Here is a 19,030-nt window from a genome sequence, read left to right as displayed (position 1 = left end):
TAATTAGGGACCTACTGAAATCTGCAAAACCTGCAGAGGAAAATAAAAAAAACCCAAAAAACTTACTAACAATAAAATGATGGCTCCCCAGAAGGAGCCAGTTCTTAGGCATTCAGATCTCCTACCACCATAACACCATACTAAAACAGGCCAAGTGTCTACCACATCCTCAACAGGAGCTTGGTAATCAAAATACAAATTTCAGCTTAAAATTCCTCCCTGAATTTAGTTGTTAGCAAGGTTTCCCCTTCTGAGATTTCACCCTCTTCAGACCTGGTTACAATGACTGGACTCACCTGTCAGCTTAATTAGATAGCAACTAGGGGTGTGCGAAGCAGGCCACATTCGATTTGGATTCGGCCCGATTTGGGGGACGGTAATTCGATTAGTTGATTCGGATCACTGTCCCGATTTGATTCGGCTGAATCCGAATCTGAAGATTCAATGCTGATTCGGTGAATCAGCGATTCGGCCATAGACAGCTCTAAATGTTTTTTCTACATACCTCGAGGTACCAGGTGCGGCTCGTGAATACTGAGATGGTGGGGAGGATGGAGTGTCCCACAGGAGCGCAGGGGGGCCCCCCCACGTGCTTGGCAGTGGACCCCTCCACCCCCTGTGCCCCCTGGCTTGACAATCAGCCACGGAGGGACCCTGGGTGCCACCCCCAGGCCCAAGAGGCACCAGTTGCCAAGCTGGGAGGCAAAGGGGAGGGGGTCCCCCATGCACTCTGCGGCAAACCCGGAAGTGCTTCTGGGTCCATTGCCGAGCATGCTGAGGACCCCCCTGTGCTTCTGTGGGACGCTTCATCTGCCCCACCATCTCAGCATTCACTAGCCGCCTAGTACCTTGAAGCATATAGAAAAAACATTTAAAGCTGTGTCTATGTCCGAATCATTGAATCATTTGGAGGTTTCTGATTCGATTCGGAGAGATTAAAGGGTCTTCTGATTAGATTCGAATACGGAGATTCAGCCGCTGAAACAGGCCAAATCTCCACTGAATCGAATCAGTGACTGAAGCTTCACACAGCCCTAAGAGCAACTACTCCTTTCTGCAACACTCTAGCACCTGAGCCAAGGGTGACTGAACAAGGATTCCTGCAATCTTATGCAGAAGCTTAGTCTGCTGCCCTGGTATATCTCCTTTGAAAGGCAGCTGCCTCTTACCAAGAGGTCTCATTGTCAATCAGGGCTGCAGGAGTCCATCAGTTGGGTAGTTACAGTGAGCCCTTGATGCTAAGTAGCAGCAGAGGCAGTTGTCTCCTACTCAGTGAAGAGCTTGTGGCTCTGACCCTCATCTTCTTTCACAAGATAAGGTCCCTTCCTTTCCACAAGAATACAAAGGAAACTCTGAGGGGAATCCATCAGAGCTCTCTAGCCACTTTGGTGTTACTACCATACAGAAAAGATATTCTCTTTGATGTTAACTCCGTATGTTCCACGCAGCACCTTCAAACCTAGAAACTATTTTCTCTGAATTGCTTGCTCCTGTGGGTACTTCTCCGACACCTCCATAGTTGTCCTTTAAAAAAAAAAAAACAGAACAAAAAAACCCCACAACACTCATATCTAGACTCAGGGGTAAATTCAGGGGTTGCTTGTGAGGTCTTTTTCATAGTATATCCTTTACAGACTCTCCCAATATCAGTTCTGAATTTGGCTTCCCAGATAATCCTAAAATAAGGTCAGTTTCTTGAAGAGTGAGGTAGAAAGAATGCATTTGGGGACTGATAATGAGCAGAAATGGTTTCAGTGGGACCAGAAACAAGCATAAGAGTAGAAAAACAAAATCTGATAAGGATTTATAAAGGAAAGGAGTGGCAGATTTTGGATGCACGAGTCTTTGATCTGTAGTCATTGTAAGATAAAACAATGCTCTGCTGGTGAAACTGCCTCAACTCTCCCTGTTTTGTACATACACACTGTATTTGCACTCTGAACACAAAGCAACAGTCACTTACCCTGGATCTATTAGCACTAGATATATAAACTAGATATCCTTTCTTCTAAACACTGATTAGTTTGCTACTGTGCATTAAATTAAATGGTTCAAAATTTGTGTTGACAAAACAGTATTAGGGCCTTGTTACACAGTAATTTTGGAGACCCCCTATTGCTTTTAATCCCTGGAATGCCTTTGCATTAACATCTGAAACTAGTTTTAAGCAGTCAAAATTGCACCACTCCAAGGCAGGATCATCTCTGATCCCTGTTACCCAACTTTAGGCTGTACCTTAGTGTAAACACCCCACTCACTCCAGGCCTCGTCCATGGCCTGGATTGGGCCCACTGCACCCCTGCCCACACAGAACCGTGCTCACAGCTCCCCGTCCCTGCTTTACACATACTTACTTGTGGCTGCCTGCACAGACAGAAAAAGGTTAATCTGGCTGCTCAGCCACCACTGCCATTGTGCTTTGAGCCTGGCTCAGGCTGCAGAAGAACAGCAGCCCAGCAGCAGCCACAGTGGGGTCCAGGCAGGCAGGACAGACAGCATGGGTAACCACAAGTGGGGATGGAGATTCCCAGGAGGCACGGGGACCCAGGCGGGGCTGGAATGGCAGGGGGGGGCTTACCTTTCAGTCCTCCAGTCCTTCGCTGGCTTGAATGTGAGACTGCTCTAAACTCAGACACACTAACACCGATCAATATTTGTGTGGGTCACAGAGTAATATGTAACAAGGTCTTTATATTAACCATTCATCATGTTCTGCTTGCAAATTGAAGAGCACTGAATTAAAAATGTTATATTGGGTATTTTAATTGGGCCTGAGGCTATCAAAATTCAGATCTAGGAGCTTTTTGTCTCCTGCTTTTCTGCTACAGCATTACTGTGACACACATTACTGGCATGACTGATTATTTGTTAAGACTCCCACCAGCACAGATCTGAATACTCAGCATCCATGCAGCTGTCTTCCAACTTATTTCACCACTAGAATTTTGTAAAGGAAATTATTCTACTATTCAAGAAAAGTGTCAAATCACGAACTACACAAAAAATTCACACGAAGGATATGACAAGCAGTTTTCTTTCCTGTAGGCCTTTTTTTCCCCCCGCAAACATTTCACATGGAAAAAAAATTCAAAAGAACAAAAGTGAAGGAACAGCAATCATAATTCACCTTACTGAGATGTGAAAGCTTAAAGTAGGATGGATAGTGTTCTGGCTGTGCCCATTGCTCTTATATGGAGATAGAATCCCCTTTCTTTCATCTGCTATCACAATACAAAACATGCTCAAATGCACTGGTAACCCACTTGCCTATCATATGCTTCACCAGTCATGAAATACCCTTTACACATTTATTGTCTCCTGGTTTTTTCCTATTGTAGGCCCAGAACGATTAACTTGCAAATCCCTTTGTTCATGTGGGGAAAAAAGGAAGAATAGAGAAGAACAGCAGTCTAGAAAGCCAGGACAGAAGATCCAAGGCCTCCTTAATATAGTTGATGCGTGTCTGTGGTAGTACACGGTAAGAGCAACAATCTTTTACCAGCACGATTTTCCTGAGGACATTTACCATAATGTGCATACAAATTACATTCTCTCTAACAGCAACTACCATTTAGGAGTAATACAGCCTGAGAACACCAACATGTTCCTACCAACTAGTGTCTGCTATATACCTTCTGCATTTAAACCACTGGGTCCATCACATAAGGAAGAGAATGCTATCTCTGGCTGTTTGCTGCCAAAATAAATTCCCACTATGTGGCAGCATGAATCTTTCTAAATCTGATTATATTAGCTGAGGGACAGTAAACATGGAAATGGTTAAATATATTAGCCCTAAGAAAAAGCTAAGATTAAAATTATTGGATCCCCTTTTTGATTTTTATACAAAATACTATTGCTAAATCTTAGATACAGTTAGACAAGAAGCAGAGTATTGATGAAACAGCCCATCTGTTTGCCAATACTTAAAATAATCATTGTAAACTAGTATGTTTCTCCTCTCCTTAAAAAAAGAGATACCACATACTTCAGTTGGTTCCTACAGATACTATTTGATCTTATGTACAGGCACTCCCATGGCATTCATCACCATAATATTTGCGTTTGCAGATGGGCGACACTATTAAAGCCCCATTCCCAGTGGCCTGCCTAATGTGGTGACAATGATGAAGAAAACCTAGACTTCAGATTTAAAATACCCTAGGGGTTATCCCTGCTGTAGGTTCAGCAGGAGAAATCATAAATTTGTAATTATAATAATTTCTGGAAGACATTAATATTGATAAACAAAAGGTCTTTTATAACCAAGTTTCTCTTAGCAACAGACAGCACAGGATTTACTAGTTTCTTAGGCATTGCCAAGTTAAAAGAAAAACAGAAAGCGTAAAGGTTTTGAAACTTGCTTTAATTTCAGTGAGGAAGAAAACTTAAAGTTCTCCCTCCCCCGCCTCAAAAAATGTCAAGAGTGAATGATGGGAACTGGGGTGGGGAGGGCAAGAGGTTAGTGCAGTTAGCCAAGATATAGGAAATGCAGGCTGAGGTCCCCGCTCTGCTGATTTGGGGCATGGACTCTAACCTACCTTTCTCATCCAAGGCAAGCATGTTAACCACTGGCTAAATCTGTAACCCAGTTTCATCTGTTGGAGCTGTACCCCTTTGTAAAAATCATTAACGTACATGTGTGTGTGTGTGTGTGTGTGTGTGAGTGGGGGGGGGCGGGGGGGAGCAGAAATTAATTCCATATCCCAGTTGCAAATATCCATGTCTCTTTCCCACCCTGTCATATCCGGCTCCACAGAAATTCCATGCTGGATAAGAAAAATATTTTGATTGCAGTAAAGTAGCATTTTATTTGTTTGTTTGTTTATTTAACCCAGCTCTACACTTGATGTTTCCTTGTATTTTTATCCCCCTGAAACCAGCTGATTACTTCAGTCAGTGACAAGGATGAGAGCATTCTTGGAAGCCCAGGACCTACTCTTAGTAAAAAATGCAGGTGGGAGTCACCATCACTTCACCTTATCTCTGTGTGCACTCATTTACGAAAGGACATTTTAAAAGTTCCTTTGCCCTTCACTGGGACCACATGACCATTTACTCAATCCCTACTAGTGATGTCATGAAGGCCACCAGCACCCATCCCAAACGTAATGTGAATATATGCTTTATACAGCCTGTGCCTCTGAAGTAGCTGCCCACATATGGATTGTTCATCTCGAAAACCTCTCTTATTACACTAACAGCTGTGAGTAGTACATGGAATTGGGATGGAGGGATTTTTATTCTGTCGACTCCAAATGTTAGCTTTCCTGAGAGTAGCAGTATGTCCAGTACTGCAGTGTGGATGGATATACATTAAACTAGACAGTGAATGAATGATGGTTATTGAGAAGAGGAAAGGGAATTGGCACATAATTTAGATTAGTTTCCAAGAACTCTATTGCCAGTAAACAGACAGACCAAAAACTGAACATGCGACTTTGAGGTTATCATTTGATGGTGTTTATTGTATTGCGTGGTTTCCCATATCAGTAAGTGCGCTTAAAAATAGCTCCCTAATTTTAAATGGTGGAAGTACACATTCTCTCAGCAAATCTACGAACATAGGAATATTCCCTCCCTATGAAGAAGTTTGGTAGCTCCTGGTAAATCCTGTCAGAACCACATATAAACAGAATTTGGCCAACATTCATACTTTGCTGAGCTTCCAACCAGTTTATAATATTTATCATAGCCATCATGCACATAGTATTTAAGTATTTAAATTGCAATAATGCCCATGAGGTCTTTGCTGAATTAAGAGGGCACTTAATTTTGGGAACTAAAATTAACGGCCTTGCTGTTACTTCTTGATTTGTCCTTTTCTTTTGTCTGGATTTTTTTTTAAAAAGCTTTAGAAAACTTCTCAAATTCCTGTCTTTTTCAAAATGTTAATGTAACAGAATAAAAATTTACCACCACAATCCCTGTAGAAAAATTAATCAAAGTTGTTGATAAACAACAAAGTAGTCTTCTGTAGTGATTTCACAAATTAAAATTGTTACCTTTATCAAGACTACTAGTTGTTGGTAATCAGGATAATGTACATTTATTCATAATCTTACCCTGGTTTTATTACTCTATTTACTCAATTCCAAGATGAGAGTTTTTAAACCCATTCAAACAAGGGGAAAACAAAGCCTTGTGTTATGCTAAATTTTAACTGTGGTTGAGAGAAGACTGACTGACCAGTGAGACCATTCTAGTCGCAACTTGAACGCTTTATTAGGATATGCAATTGCAAAGACTCATTTGGATCAATAAAGACAATGCTTATGTAAGTGTTGGTTTCAGGGAAGAAACAGATCCGCTAGTCAGGCTTCTCTGTTCCCCTGAGTACCTGAGTTAGTTTACTGAGCTCTGGAGAAGTCCAAATTTATTACAAGTCCCAAAAGTGTAAGTCCAAACTTCCCTCCAGTTTATGCCCCGTATTTATAGATGGCTAGTTGTAATAGTCTAATCAATGATCTCCAATTGGTTTTATTTAAATGTTTTGTCTCGCTGAAAAATGTCAATTAGTGGGGATTTATATCCTTGAGAAAGCAAAAGGAGCCTTATCTCCTTTCCATCCCCACTGTGGAATGCTGTTTCACACTGGTTTGTTACTTGTCCACCTTAGCCTATGGTCTGCTAAGGCTGCTTTGTGTTTTTTTGTTTGTTTGAATAGCCTATCTAAGCATTCTAACAAAATACATCTATTATAGCAAAATAACATTCAGTACATTTAGTTACATCAAATCACTACTTCTAATTATTTCAAGATGAAGCTACAATATAGAGGATTTAGATTATTTGCTGTATGGTTCTTCCTTAGTGTTTCCTTTTAGGCCTTGTGCTGTTTGACTGTGTCTAATTAAACACATGAAGGGCTTCCTTTGCTTTGCTAAACAAGCTAGTTGTTACATCTGTGAAGGTTCACACTACAGTCACATAGACACAGACTTTTGAGGCCTTCTGCTTAGCCATACTTCTGACTTCTGTAGCTTTGGCTTAGGTCTCTGGTCAAGTCTTTCAACAACGTACCCACGGCTTATGCTGCACAGGCCTACCTACACTTGTCTGAGAATCAAATATCAAGTATGAAGTATCTGCAGTTAGAAGTGGCAGGAGGGAACCACGCATCAGGAATCCACTTGGCAAGGCATGGGACGTTAAAAGACTAAACAGAACAGAGGTGTAAGGTGGTGTGGGATCCATTGTGGTGAAGGACTTCGTAGGAGGTACGCGGTGGTGCAGGAACTGGCACAGAGGCACCCAGAAGTGTGGCATGCAGCAGCAAGGAGGGCAAGTAGCTGGGAGATTCAGGCAGCAAAGGTATGGGGATAGGCTGCCTACCCCTACTACTGGTGCTTTCCCCACCACTGTGGTGGAGGGGACAAATTTAAGGCAACCCACCCATTAATAAAAACTCTATACATGGAAAATTATAATAATTATAATAAGTTTTCCATTCATAGAATCTTATTGGGGGGGGTTGGTCTTGGATTTAGGTAAGTACTAAAATAAGGGATTTTCTTTGTAAAATATGAAGAAAAGGAATTAAGAGTCCTGGAAATGAAATTTCTCTGTTTATTTAAATGAAAATTACATTTATTTGATTGGTCATGTTTCATATGAAAAATCATTCTACCTCTGAGGCAGCATGTCAATATATTTGACAAATAACCTCCCGATGCCCTTGCATTCAGTCCTTGCTTTAACATAATATGCATAATTAATGCATCTTTGGTTTTGTTTTGAGAATAAAATGACCACATTAATTATTTATTAGGGCCCAAATTCTGACCCATCCTTTACGCCCACAAAATGGGAGTGAATGCTAAAGCAAACTTTAGGAAACTAAACAAAAATAATAAAACATACACTGGAAACATGTAGGAGTTAATAGTCTAGTCTGTGGCACAAGTGGAAAAACACACTATTGCCACAAGTTAATAGTATATTGTGAATTTTTAATCAGTTTCTTTAATGTTTTATTACTATGGGTAACCAAAAAAATTCTGTTTCTGCTAACTTCCACCAACTCTCACCTTTCCTCTTGCTAACAGAATGTGTAAATGGACTCTTTAGTTAGCAATAATATGACTGCTTGACTAGAAAGAGTGTTTTGGAGGTGGTAAGACCAATATTTGTTATCAGTCTCTACTGTGTGTCAATTTTTCTAACCTCAAATATATGACTTTCTACCTCTAGAGCACAATGTCACAGCATTACTAATGGACAGCTCTTTGAATAAAAAAACAAAAAAGAAGAAACATCTTACAGAGATTCTAATGTTCTTCCTTTATGTTCATTATACATTAAAATGTCTATCACTTATTTCCCTTTAGGAAAAAAATGTAATATTTTAAGTAGATTTAATTTTCTATATTCCTTCAGTACCAATTAAGCATTAATACACTAAATCCTGTTAGCATATAAATGTAATTCAGAACCTAAAAACAATAGAGTTCTATCTAAAACTCAATATGAGACTATTCTAGTTTTAAAACATCAGGATTTCCTAGAAGTGAACTTTAGAAGACTGCAGGACAACCTCCCACAGAAAATGGTGGAGTCTTAAATTGCTCAAAATTATTAAATCAGAATTAGAAGTGCTAGCTAATAATGGAGCAGGATTGAGAGCTGTCCTGCACTGGTAACAGGGTTGTAGTAGATGACCCAACAAGTTTTTATCTCTGCCTCTCACCTCAAACATCTGTCAAATAGTACTACTCGAAGGCCAGGATGTAAAGATACATCTCTCTTGGTTATTTTCTTTTTCCAAATGATTTTGTTCCTAAGAATCAGATGGCAAGCCCCTAATTTTAAATCATGAGAGTCTTTGCTTTTCTTTCTATGCCCACGTCTCTACATTTTCATCATTTTAATTTATACACATTGTTTCAAAGCCTTCTAAAAGGATCCGTCAACCTATCAGCACCTGCACACTCAAGTCACTACCTAGGTCAAGGAGATTTTTTTTTCCCAAATGTGTTGAGCGCCATTAAAATTAAGAGACCCCATCACAAGAAAGGAGAACCATGGGAGTGCATACTAAAACATGCAAGAAAAGAACACAGCTCCTTACGTGCTCTCGCAGAACTTCGTAAGAGTACTAGGCTTTTCCTGGTTGCGACGTTGTCGAAACCAACGCTGGATACTACGTACATCCCAGTCCAGTTGCTTGGAGAGGCCTTCCAGTCTCTTCTCATCTGGATGCTGCAGAACAGAAGGTCATTATAAAAAAAATGAATCTACAGTTGCATCTTCACAACAGATATAATACCACCATTTGAAACTTAGAAACATCCCAAGTCAAACTTTAAAGGAATTAACCTATTGTACACAGCTCCGGGGACTAAGAGATACGATAGCTGTCTGCCGTAGAAAACTAGCAATGAGTTTGTATGAAGATATTTTTCCTGTTTTGGCAAATTAACCATATATTGAAATACATTACTGTAAAAATAATTACAGGTTCAGAAGGTTGTAACTGTAACTTTTCATACAACTTTTTCAAGCATTCTCTGCTTAAGTGATATGCACTCCTTCAGTAAAAGAGCCTACAAAACCTAATAGCAGGCCTCTTTGCCTCATCTATCTATGCACATGCCATTACTGTAAGTGTTAATACGACAGAGATAATTTGTGTAAGGGATACAACTCATTTTCCTAAAGAATAATATTAAAAAACAGGTTATTAAAAAAAAGTGATGACTTTAAAAGGAAGTCACCATGGTAACAGAGAGACATATTAAGTAAAATTAACTATATGTAGTTATATTCAAGAGCAGCAAACATGGCTTCATAATTACACTGGAGTAGATGTATTCTGCATGTTACAGCTACTGTAAACTAATTTGACATGGTGGATGAATGCAAGAGCTGCTATAGTTTAGATGGTTTAAAAGTTCCCTTAATATTCCACAGATGAATAAATATGAAATAAAATTCCCTCCAGACTCAAATTTGGTATCTGGGCCCTACAGGGATGGGGACAAGGGAGGAGAAAAAAAGAGAGGAATAAAAATTATAATCGTTATCTATCTTGATAAATATTTCAATTTTGAATCTATCTAAGAAGAAATTAATCTTGAACTTGTTTTAATCCATTCCACGAGTTTGTTTTACAGTGGAGTTAAAAAAAAAAAAAAAAAGCAAAAAAAAGCAGCAACTCAAACTCTTGTCAAACCTTGCATCAACGTAGCGTTTATTACAGCAAGTGGGAGTTTGCCTGGGTGTGACTGCAGTATCTGGTCCAAGTTGCAACCAACAAAATTGGCCAACTTTTTCCTTTTGTCTGGCTTGTGAAACAGGCCTACCTGCTGGTTGCTGGGCTGGAATCCAAGAACCAGCCCTATCCATTTTGCAAGAATGGCATGAAGCCAGTTCATCACACAAGGTTCCAATGAGCCTCAAAAGGAAAACATAGAACTATTCAGAAATAGCTCAGCAAGAATCTTGCTACCTTCATTCCTAATCTAAGAGATTCTCTCACTCTGCTGGCTGTAGGCACAACCCAACGTGACTTGGAAGGAATTTGCCCGAATCTGAACACAGAAAAACTTGCTATTTTCTACAGGATCTTCAAGTCTATTATTCTGATGCACCTTCCCATTCCTTTTCCACCCGCAACTAGGAGAGAGATGTACTGCACCTTTCAAAAGAGGGAGGCTCATCTAGTCACCATTCTTTAAATACCATGACAAAAGGCATCAAATGCAGTGGCAATCCTGGGAGCAATGCTTGCTAGAAGGATAGGATATAAGCTATCCCAGGCAAGAGACTTGGGCAGGAAGACATGCCTGATAACTCTCTAGGCATGTTTCATCTTTCCCAGCCTGTATCTTTAATCTTGACAAAACAATCTGCATTAAATCCCAATGTTGTACTCTATGGCTAAGTAAACATTTAAAAAGCCCAAGCCTAAATCAATTCAATCTTTGCAGGTTAGCTTAACCTGTGTCGATTGAACTGACAAGCAAGTGAACAGACATTCACTTTTGATTCTGAAAATGAAGCTACATGCCTGCAGTGGCTCAGGTTAGAAGCCGGGGGCACTCGAAAGAGCCCTTCCTTTCCTTCTGCAGTGGTTGGAAGGCTAGATGGAAGCTGAGCCAAGGGTGGGGTGTGGTCAGGCCCTGGCATGAGTTGATTGGGGAGGGGTTTAAACCCGAACCCTGGCTGCAGGGACCCCAGCCAGGGTGTGCCTGGAGGGGGAGGGTGAAGCAGCCCTTGCCAGGCTTTTGGAGGGTGGGAGAAGGGGGGGCATGGCCAGATCCCAGCCCCTGGCTGACACCGACACATTGAGCAGCAAGAGCGGGGGCATGGACAGACTCTGGCCCCAGGCCCAAGATGGGGGGGTGGGGGAGGGGAAAAAAAAATCACAAAAAAGTGGGGCTGGCAGGGACCACATCGGGGCACAGGGCTGTGCCTCTCCAGCCCTGAGCTCCAAGGCAACACCGCACAGAGGCTCCCCCCAGCCCTGCAGTGGAAGAAAGGGAGAGCCCTGCCCAACACAACAGCTCTGTGACAGCCCAACCCGGCCTGGGCCCAGAAGCAATCCAGGTGCACAAGTCCCATGGCCTGAGCCCAAGCCTCAGCTTGCTGGGAAGGGCCCTGCCCCCATGGCCCAGCCCAGCTGGCCCCGCCATCTGCTTGCCTCACCCAGGGCTGGATCTGAGGCTGAGTGAGGCAAGCAGGCCAGGCCAACCCAGGGCAATTTCACAGCTCCTGCAGCCCCAGTCAGAGCTGCAGCCAGCTGGGAAGGGCCCTACTTCCATGGGCTGGCCCTGCCATCTGTCCACCTTGGCTGGGGCTGGGGCTAGGTCTGACCTGAGCCAGCCCATGAGCACTGCTGAGGGTGGGCATGGAGGGGCCAGGCCAGGCCAGGCCATAGTGTCAGAGGGTCTGGCCAGGATTCAGGCAGGGGCCAAACTAGGGGACCTCTGGAAGTCCCTGCCAGCCCTGCTTCTCTGTGATGCCCCTGCTCTCCTGCTTGAGCAGTGAGTGGGCGAGAAAGCCAGGCAGACCCCCGCAGGAGGGAGAGGGGATTAAAATTCCCCTCAGGCTATTGGCATCTGGCCACACCCACCGCTTCTGCAGCTGGAGCAGTGGAAGGTACTCTGGCACAGGGTTTCCCACCCCCACCCTCCTCTCAGCCAGCCGGAGCAGTAATAGTGCTCCAGCTAGGAAGAAGAGGGGTGGGGCCAACCCTGCTCCACTGGAGCAGACAGCCCAGCCCAGGGCCGCAAAGCATCCTGGGATACTGGGGGACCAAGTTAAATTAAACCAAGAAGAGGTCTGGGACAGAAGTTCCCTAAACCGGTTTGACCTCAATCAATTAATTCTGATACTACATTCAACCAGGTTCATTTTAATCCAGTTTTGGCCATTTTGAAAGTAGTTTATGTGCACTGAATTTCTGTTCAGTTACAGGTTTCTGATCACATAACCTGACTTGTGTGTAACTTCTGTCCCTAGCCTATGAAGCCGCTTGTACATGTGATGGGGGTTTAGTCTTCCTTAAGTTGAAATGGTGGGTTTTTAATTGTGATGATTAAAAATCCACCATTTCAATTTAGGGGCTCCATCATTGCTACAGCAAGGGGTCCAATCCTATTTCTTTTTTCCTCCAGCAGAGCCTGCCCACAGCCAGCAGGCCCTGAGCCGCTCTGAGCCAGCACCCAGCCTGGCCAGCCCCAGGGGCTGCTGCTGTTGCAGAGAGAAGGATCAGGGCCCTCCCACAGCTCAGATGCTGCTGGCAGCTCAGTCCTGGCCACAGGCAGGTTCTGTCAGAGAGGCAAAATGGGGTCCCTCACTGCTAATTTAACCCCCCAGTGTCAGCACCCCCCAGGGCCACCCACGTGGGGTTCTGGCTCCTAGCTGGTGCAGCCCCCAGCCTGCAAGCACCTCACCCAGGTGGCCCCAGGGGGTGTCCCCCCATCACAGAGCGAGCTACCAGCAGGCCAAATGGCTCCTGAGTTGCGGAACCCCGGGGATGGATATATCGCTGCAATTTGTTATGTGGCAAAGTAAAATGCATTGGGATTTAATACATTTAATTTGTAATATGCTGCCATATGTGTACAGTGTGATGAAATTAAAGTGCAATATTCCACCACAGGTGTAAAGTATGATGCAATTAAAGCACTAAAAATGGCAATTTTGTCACATGTACCAGTGCTCTGAGAGTGCTATGGCTATAATCTGCAGGCTAGCTCATCAGCTGCATTGTATTCAGCTCCAGACTGGCACATCCCTCTGTTCTCTGACCTAGGCTTAGACAGAGCTAGGAGTTGCCGCTGGGGCAACCAGGAGAGATTTAAGATTAAAAATTCACAAATGGACCCTCTCCCAATCCACTCCCATGACTACCTCTGACAGCAAGGAAACAGAGGCACAAAGGAAGAAAATGATTTGGTGGGGGAGGGGTTGTTTTCCAGAATAAAACATAATTCTGAAAATACCAATTTAATTATTAAATATTATTTTTCTATTTCAAAGGATAGCCCTCACAATGTTAAACAGGTGAATTGTTTTCTAACCAACAGCTTAATTTCAGAGAGGTTTGAACTTCAAAATCTAAAGTGGAATTTTGTATTACTGATAGAGTAACTATTCCCACTTTCCCCAAAACTCCCCCACCCCCTACTCCCCAAGAAATTAAAGGAGAAAAAAAGTTAACATGACACTTATAGAGAATTTTGTATTATGCCTTTTCCAGCACTTGACAGATCAGCAGTTGTATCACACGTATGACGAACCCCTACTGGTATAACTTATTGGAATCTGGAAAAGCAAGACAGATAGAACTGCACCAGTGCTAGTTACACTGGCACACACATTTATCTAACTGAAACTGCCTGCTTAAATCCCAGATTAGTTATTTGTTCAAATGCAAACAGACTACCTGTTCTCCTACCACGCAGGGGCAAGGTCATGTAATAGGGGCTACTACAAGCAGCTACCCTGGAATAACAGCATGTGTGTCCACTCTAGACAGCAGTTTAATTTACATCAATATGAAAAAAGTTATATAAAATTACTATAAGGAGATGCAGCCTTCAAAGGGCTGATACTGCAGCTGTAGGGAGGCAACAGTTAATAGGCTGCCGGGCTGGAAACTGGGAGCCAAATGTAGCTGATGAGTATTAAAATGAGGATGGGGCCACAAAGAGGGTTATAAGAGCTCCAGAAGGAGAATATGTGGGAGAAGGCTAGAGTGCTAAGGGAGAAGCACAGAGCCTGGGTTGCTGCTCTCAGCGTCTGAAAAGAGATTACAAATTTGGGTTTTGTTTGTGGTTTGCACATTTGCTTGTTTTGTTTACTGTGAGGCCGAGGTTGCCCCACAAAACAAACTGGCTAGAAACCTGGAAGACAGATATGACCGGCTATGATAAGGAAGCTGGGCAATTACAGCTTACAATTACACTGGTGTAAATGTGTCAGCAATCCAGGCCTAATCCTGCATATGAAAAAGGCTCTGATGATGGCCAAGTGTGATTATTGAAACATTCATATTTGCATTTTCTGATTTCAATTATGAAAAATGAACATTGCATTAACAGCTTTTTGCTTAAAATTACTTCATGCAAGCCAGTTTTATAGCACGAAGTAATTATATAACATTTATATTATAACATTTTCTAAATTTTTTTTTTAGTAAATACAGTACCTTTGTAATCGCAGTGAAGACTTTTTCCAGAATAGCATTAGGTTGAGCTTTTTGTGGTCCATTGGCCTGTACTTTAAGAGCTAAGGCACATGGTTTTGCTATGAACCTGCAAAATAAATAAATAAATAAATAAATGAGAGAAAAAGAAAACAAATCAAGTGAGATCCTTGAGTTATTTATCAATGACATGTTGTAATGGGCAAACAGTTATAAAAATGTCATGATGCCTTGCCCTGAAAATTTTATGGGGTCAATCAGATAACTGCGAACACATCAACAGCTCAAATACATATATACACTAGTGAAGACATCGACACTGTACAATGAAGGAAACAATACAACATAAGCGCCTTTTTAGAAAGGTTTGGAAGGAAGAGGGAAACTGTGGGCCATATGAAATAGAAAGTTGTTGGCCAATGGACCATAAAACATGAAAAAGTACAAGACTGAGTTCTGTAATGAGACGACTATGTGCAATAGAAAAGCAAGACAATACTCTTCTCTAAATATTTATTGCCTTTTTAATAAACCAGATTCTAGATCAGCTATCAACAGAGAACTGCATCTGTGCAACAAAACTTCAAAGAAAGCCTTTAATGTCTAGAAGTTTCAGAGTTGCTTTGTCAACCTAAATCAGTAAATAGCTAAGTAATGTAAGAATAAGAGATCTGAGCTAATTGAAATGGTTTGGGGTAATTTCCTTGAGATTTCTGAAAGAAAAAGTACTCCCTAAAAAATTCTCTAGCGTTGTACAGGATCTCAATCAATCAAGCAAACACAGTTCAACCACATCAGTCAATAATTCTGTTTCGTTTAAAACTATTTTCTTTTATGTAGAACCCAATTTACATAACACATTTGCAGATTACTTGTATAGATCTCCATCTAGGGAAGAATGGCCCTGCATATACTTGAAGATAATGTATTCATATTCAGGGTGGATTTGATTTAAATCAAATCTATTTAAATCATGGATTTAAATCACTGGTCAGGAAGCCTCAATTTAATCATGGTTTTCTACAAAAAGTGCATTCTTGTTTGATATAACCTTTGTTCAAGGCTATGGAAATAGGTTTCAGGATAGCCAGAATATGTTCTATATTTCTCTTTAGTCAAATGTTGAGAACTTTGGCTATGTCAACTCTATTTTGTCATGATTTTGTTCACAACTTGTCATCAGATTAGGTCAGTTCTCAATATATTGCTCAAAACAATCTACTACTGAATTCCATTGCATGTCTTGTAGGAAAGTTAGTTTGGTTCCTCTTGCTTTCTTCAGGTAAGCTGCTGTAACGTGGTTGTTACAGAAATACTTTGCAATTTCAACAAAATTCTGCTCAAAATGTTTGTCTTTTGTTTCTACTGCCCCTCCCTCCTTGCACTTATTTCTAAACTCCTCCTCCTTGCCCAGATCTCCTCCACCCCCAACAATGCTCTATTCATTTAACTTCTTGAAACTTGGCAATTTTAGAGGTAAAGGCTTGACTCTGTGTACACGTAACTTGCAGACAGACAATAGGGCTGATGGATGGGTAATCAGGTCAATTCTCTCTCATCTCCATATACTGCTGTTAACAAGGAGACACAAATCCAGTTTGAGAACTGAAACTAAGCTTCACAGAGATGCTTAATGGATCTTCTAGACTGAGCACCGAGTCCTATTGTGTTGAGTGGTTTCCTTTAATCTTTACTAATCTATAGAGGAACATTTGGGAACCCCATAAGATTGGGCCCCTAATATAGTACAAGGCCTGTTGTGACTTATTTATAAAACCTTTCTAAAAACGTTATGTGAATATATTGCGTCAAATAGTATATAATTAGAAGTTATAATCCCTATTCCATGATGATATATTTGAGTTTTAACATATCTCAAATTCAAACTACCTTTATATAGGTTTACTTTTTTTTAAAAGCATCTTAAAAATAAAAATTACGGTTGAATTAAAACAATTCTGATTTTATTTTTAAAAAATTGTTGGTTTTTATCCACCTTGTTCATATTAATGGAGTTCTGTTACTGTAGTTCATCCTTGTACAGTGATCACATTTTAGCTTGTGCACGCAGAAATCATATTAGACATGCCCATACAGGAACCACACAGCGCTTTAAGTCATCATATGGCATAAATTTCAAGTCAATGGGTCACATGTTTGGAAAGACTAACACTACAGATATTTTTAGGATAAGTTTTGCATTGAGCTTCATATTACTGAATATTTTCCTCTTTGAGTTTAAAGTGGTATAAGTGGATTTCTCCCTAGGATAGCATGCACAATCTATTTTAGGTACGACAAAAAATCCATACAAGTTAATATTTTCAGCAAAAACCTATTTGGGTGAATTTTAGGACACTGCTTAAATAGAAGAGTTTTAAATCACTAACATTAGATTATAAAACCTTATTTAGGATTGTCAGCTTTTACTTAAGATTATAAACCTTTTTAAGGCTGGGACAAGCCTCTTTTTGTTCTACATACATCCAATGTCTAATGTAAAGAGACCCTGGACCATGACTAAGGCTCCTAGGTAATACAAATAATAAAAGGTAAGAGCTTCCTATTAAAAACTCTGAGTTCCTCAAGCTTCTCACTGATTTATAACTGAATTTACTGACTGAGTCTTGGTTTCCTTAGGAATACTTTTCATAATTTCCTATAATTTCAAAAAACTAAAAAAATGTCCCTTAGATAAGCAACTACCCCACATTTAAATCTCTCGATTAGAGCTACAGGCTCGATTGGAAATGTGAAATATTGTCATAATTTAAGTACCGTACCAGGTCTGTGTTGTGCAAAAAATCATTGCTTCCTCGAAATAGCATAGTTGATGAAAAATAAATCTTAAGCAATATTATAGTGGTAACAATGATGTTTGCTAAAGAAAACTGATTGGGTTCAGACTATAGTTTAACCTAACAGGTTCACAAGCTTCCAGCACATCCATTCTTTAAAAAAAAGAAAACAAAACAAAACAAAACCTGAAATAAAAAAACCCCAAAACAACCCAGTGAGCCAAATGGAATCTGCAGCTAAATTATGTGATTTATATTTAAACTTTCATGGTGTCTGATGAACAGTTCTTTCAGAAAAAAATTCATAATGCATGCTGCAACATCTGCATCTGAAAGCAAATACGAAAGCCCGAGATAATTTTTGGTAACTATTTGCAGACTGAAAAGAAAATTGTTAATACCACTACATTTGTTATTGGGTCTCTGTATCTTGTAATCCAGTATGCATCTCCTCTTATTTTTAAATTTGGGTAAAATCCATGTTAGCTGTAGGAATCATGTTTTAACCAGAGCAAAGATGCTACACGTAATTTTAGATATATAAAAACTTTTGGACCTGGTTCTTTGAAAGTAATTACCCAGCATTTCACCACTGTATTAATTGGGAGCAGAGTAACTGATCTTTACTTTTTTCTGCTCTGTGTAGGTCTTTAAGTTGTATGTATGCAATGGGCATGAACATAGTTCAGACATACTTCATATAGATAATAAACACTTGCATATAGATTTTATTTACATGTGATAACAGAACTTTGCCAAAGGACACAGCCAAGTTATCACACAGTCCTGCAGCCTCCCTACAAACCCCACCTCACAGGGTGGGCAGGCTAGCCTTGGCCCAAGCTGTCTGCTCCAGCTGTTCTAGCACTCCCCAATTTTTGGCCTGGGCCACTGCAAGCATGTGGCTGCTTTTCTGGAATCAAAAGTGAATGTCTGTTCACTTGCTTACTGATTCAATCTATGGAGCTTAAACTAACCTGCGAAGATTGAATTGATTCAGCCTCAGGCTTTTTGACTATCTGTACTTAGCCTAAGGGGCAAACTTTGGGTGCAACTTATACCATGCACCACCTTCAACAATAGAAACAGTGATGGAACATGTACATAGACAGGCTTCCTGCTTCAAGGAGAGTCAGACAACAGTGTTTAGATGCCAGAACCTTTTCTCTACTGCAGCTTTCATGCTGCTCTACTGGGGAAGCTTCCCAGGCCACACATCCATTTTTTTCCTAGTATGAGCAGAGTTTGTGTGTACAGGAATGCAAGATGCATAATAAGTTTTGCAGGAGTTGCAGAACAAAAATCCTCTAGTCTAGACATGCATTTAGATGGTCAGATTTTTGATCATTTAGAGCTTTATAGTATGAGACCAACAGACAGCCAATATGGCATCCAGAATACTGGCTTAATGGGCTTCCATTGAGACTCTTATTCTAACAGAAGTGCAGACTCATTCTGGATTACCCTCAATTTCTCACTGGCTACAGACTCCCACAGTGCCCATGGTCAAAGCAGTAATACAAAAAGAAGGTAAAAAGGGCTAGTTGACAAAGCAGAGGGGGGAATCAGAATTTGC

At 41.0% G+C, this 19,030-nt stretch overlaps 1 protein-coding gene across 1 annotated transcript in view; it reads right to left on the bottom strand.

Annotated features, from left to right (window-relative positions):
* CERS6 (ceramide synthase 6) overlaps positions 1 to 17,484 on the bottom strand; it is a 150,280-nt gene extending 132,796 nt beyond the window's left edge. Inside the window, exons 1-3 of the mRNA XM_014520802.1 lie at positions 17,435 to 17,484; positions 14,660 to 14,765; positions 9,071 to 9,201 (exon numbers count right to left, since the gene is read on the bottom strand). Coding sequence (XP_014376288.1) covers positions 9,071 to 9,201; positions 14,660 to 14,765; positions 17,435 to 17,484 — 287 coding nt within the window. The remainder of the gene's footprint in view (positions 1 to 9,070; positions 9,202 to 14,659; positions 14,766 to 17,434) is intronic.
* Between the last annotated feature and the right edge of the window lie 1,546 nt (positions 17,485 to 19,030).

Source organism: Alligator sinensis, unplaced genomic scaffold (assembly GCF_000455745.1).
Source record: "Alligator sinensis unplaced genomic scaffold, ASM45574v1 scaffold143_1, whole genome shotgun sequence".
NCBI lineage: Eukaryota > Metazoa > Chordata > Crocodylia > Alligatoridae > Alligator > Alligator sinensis.
Note: the sequence above shows the minus strand (reverse complement) of the source record. Positions and strands in the feature narration are given on the sequence as shown.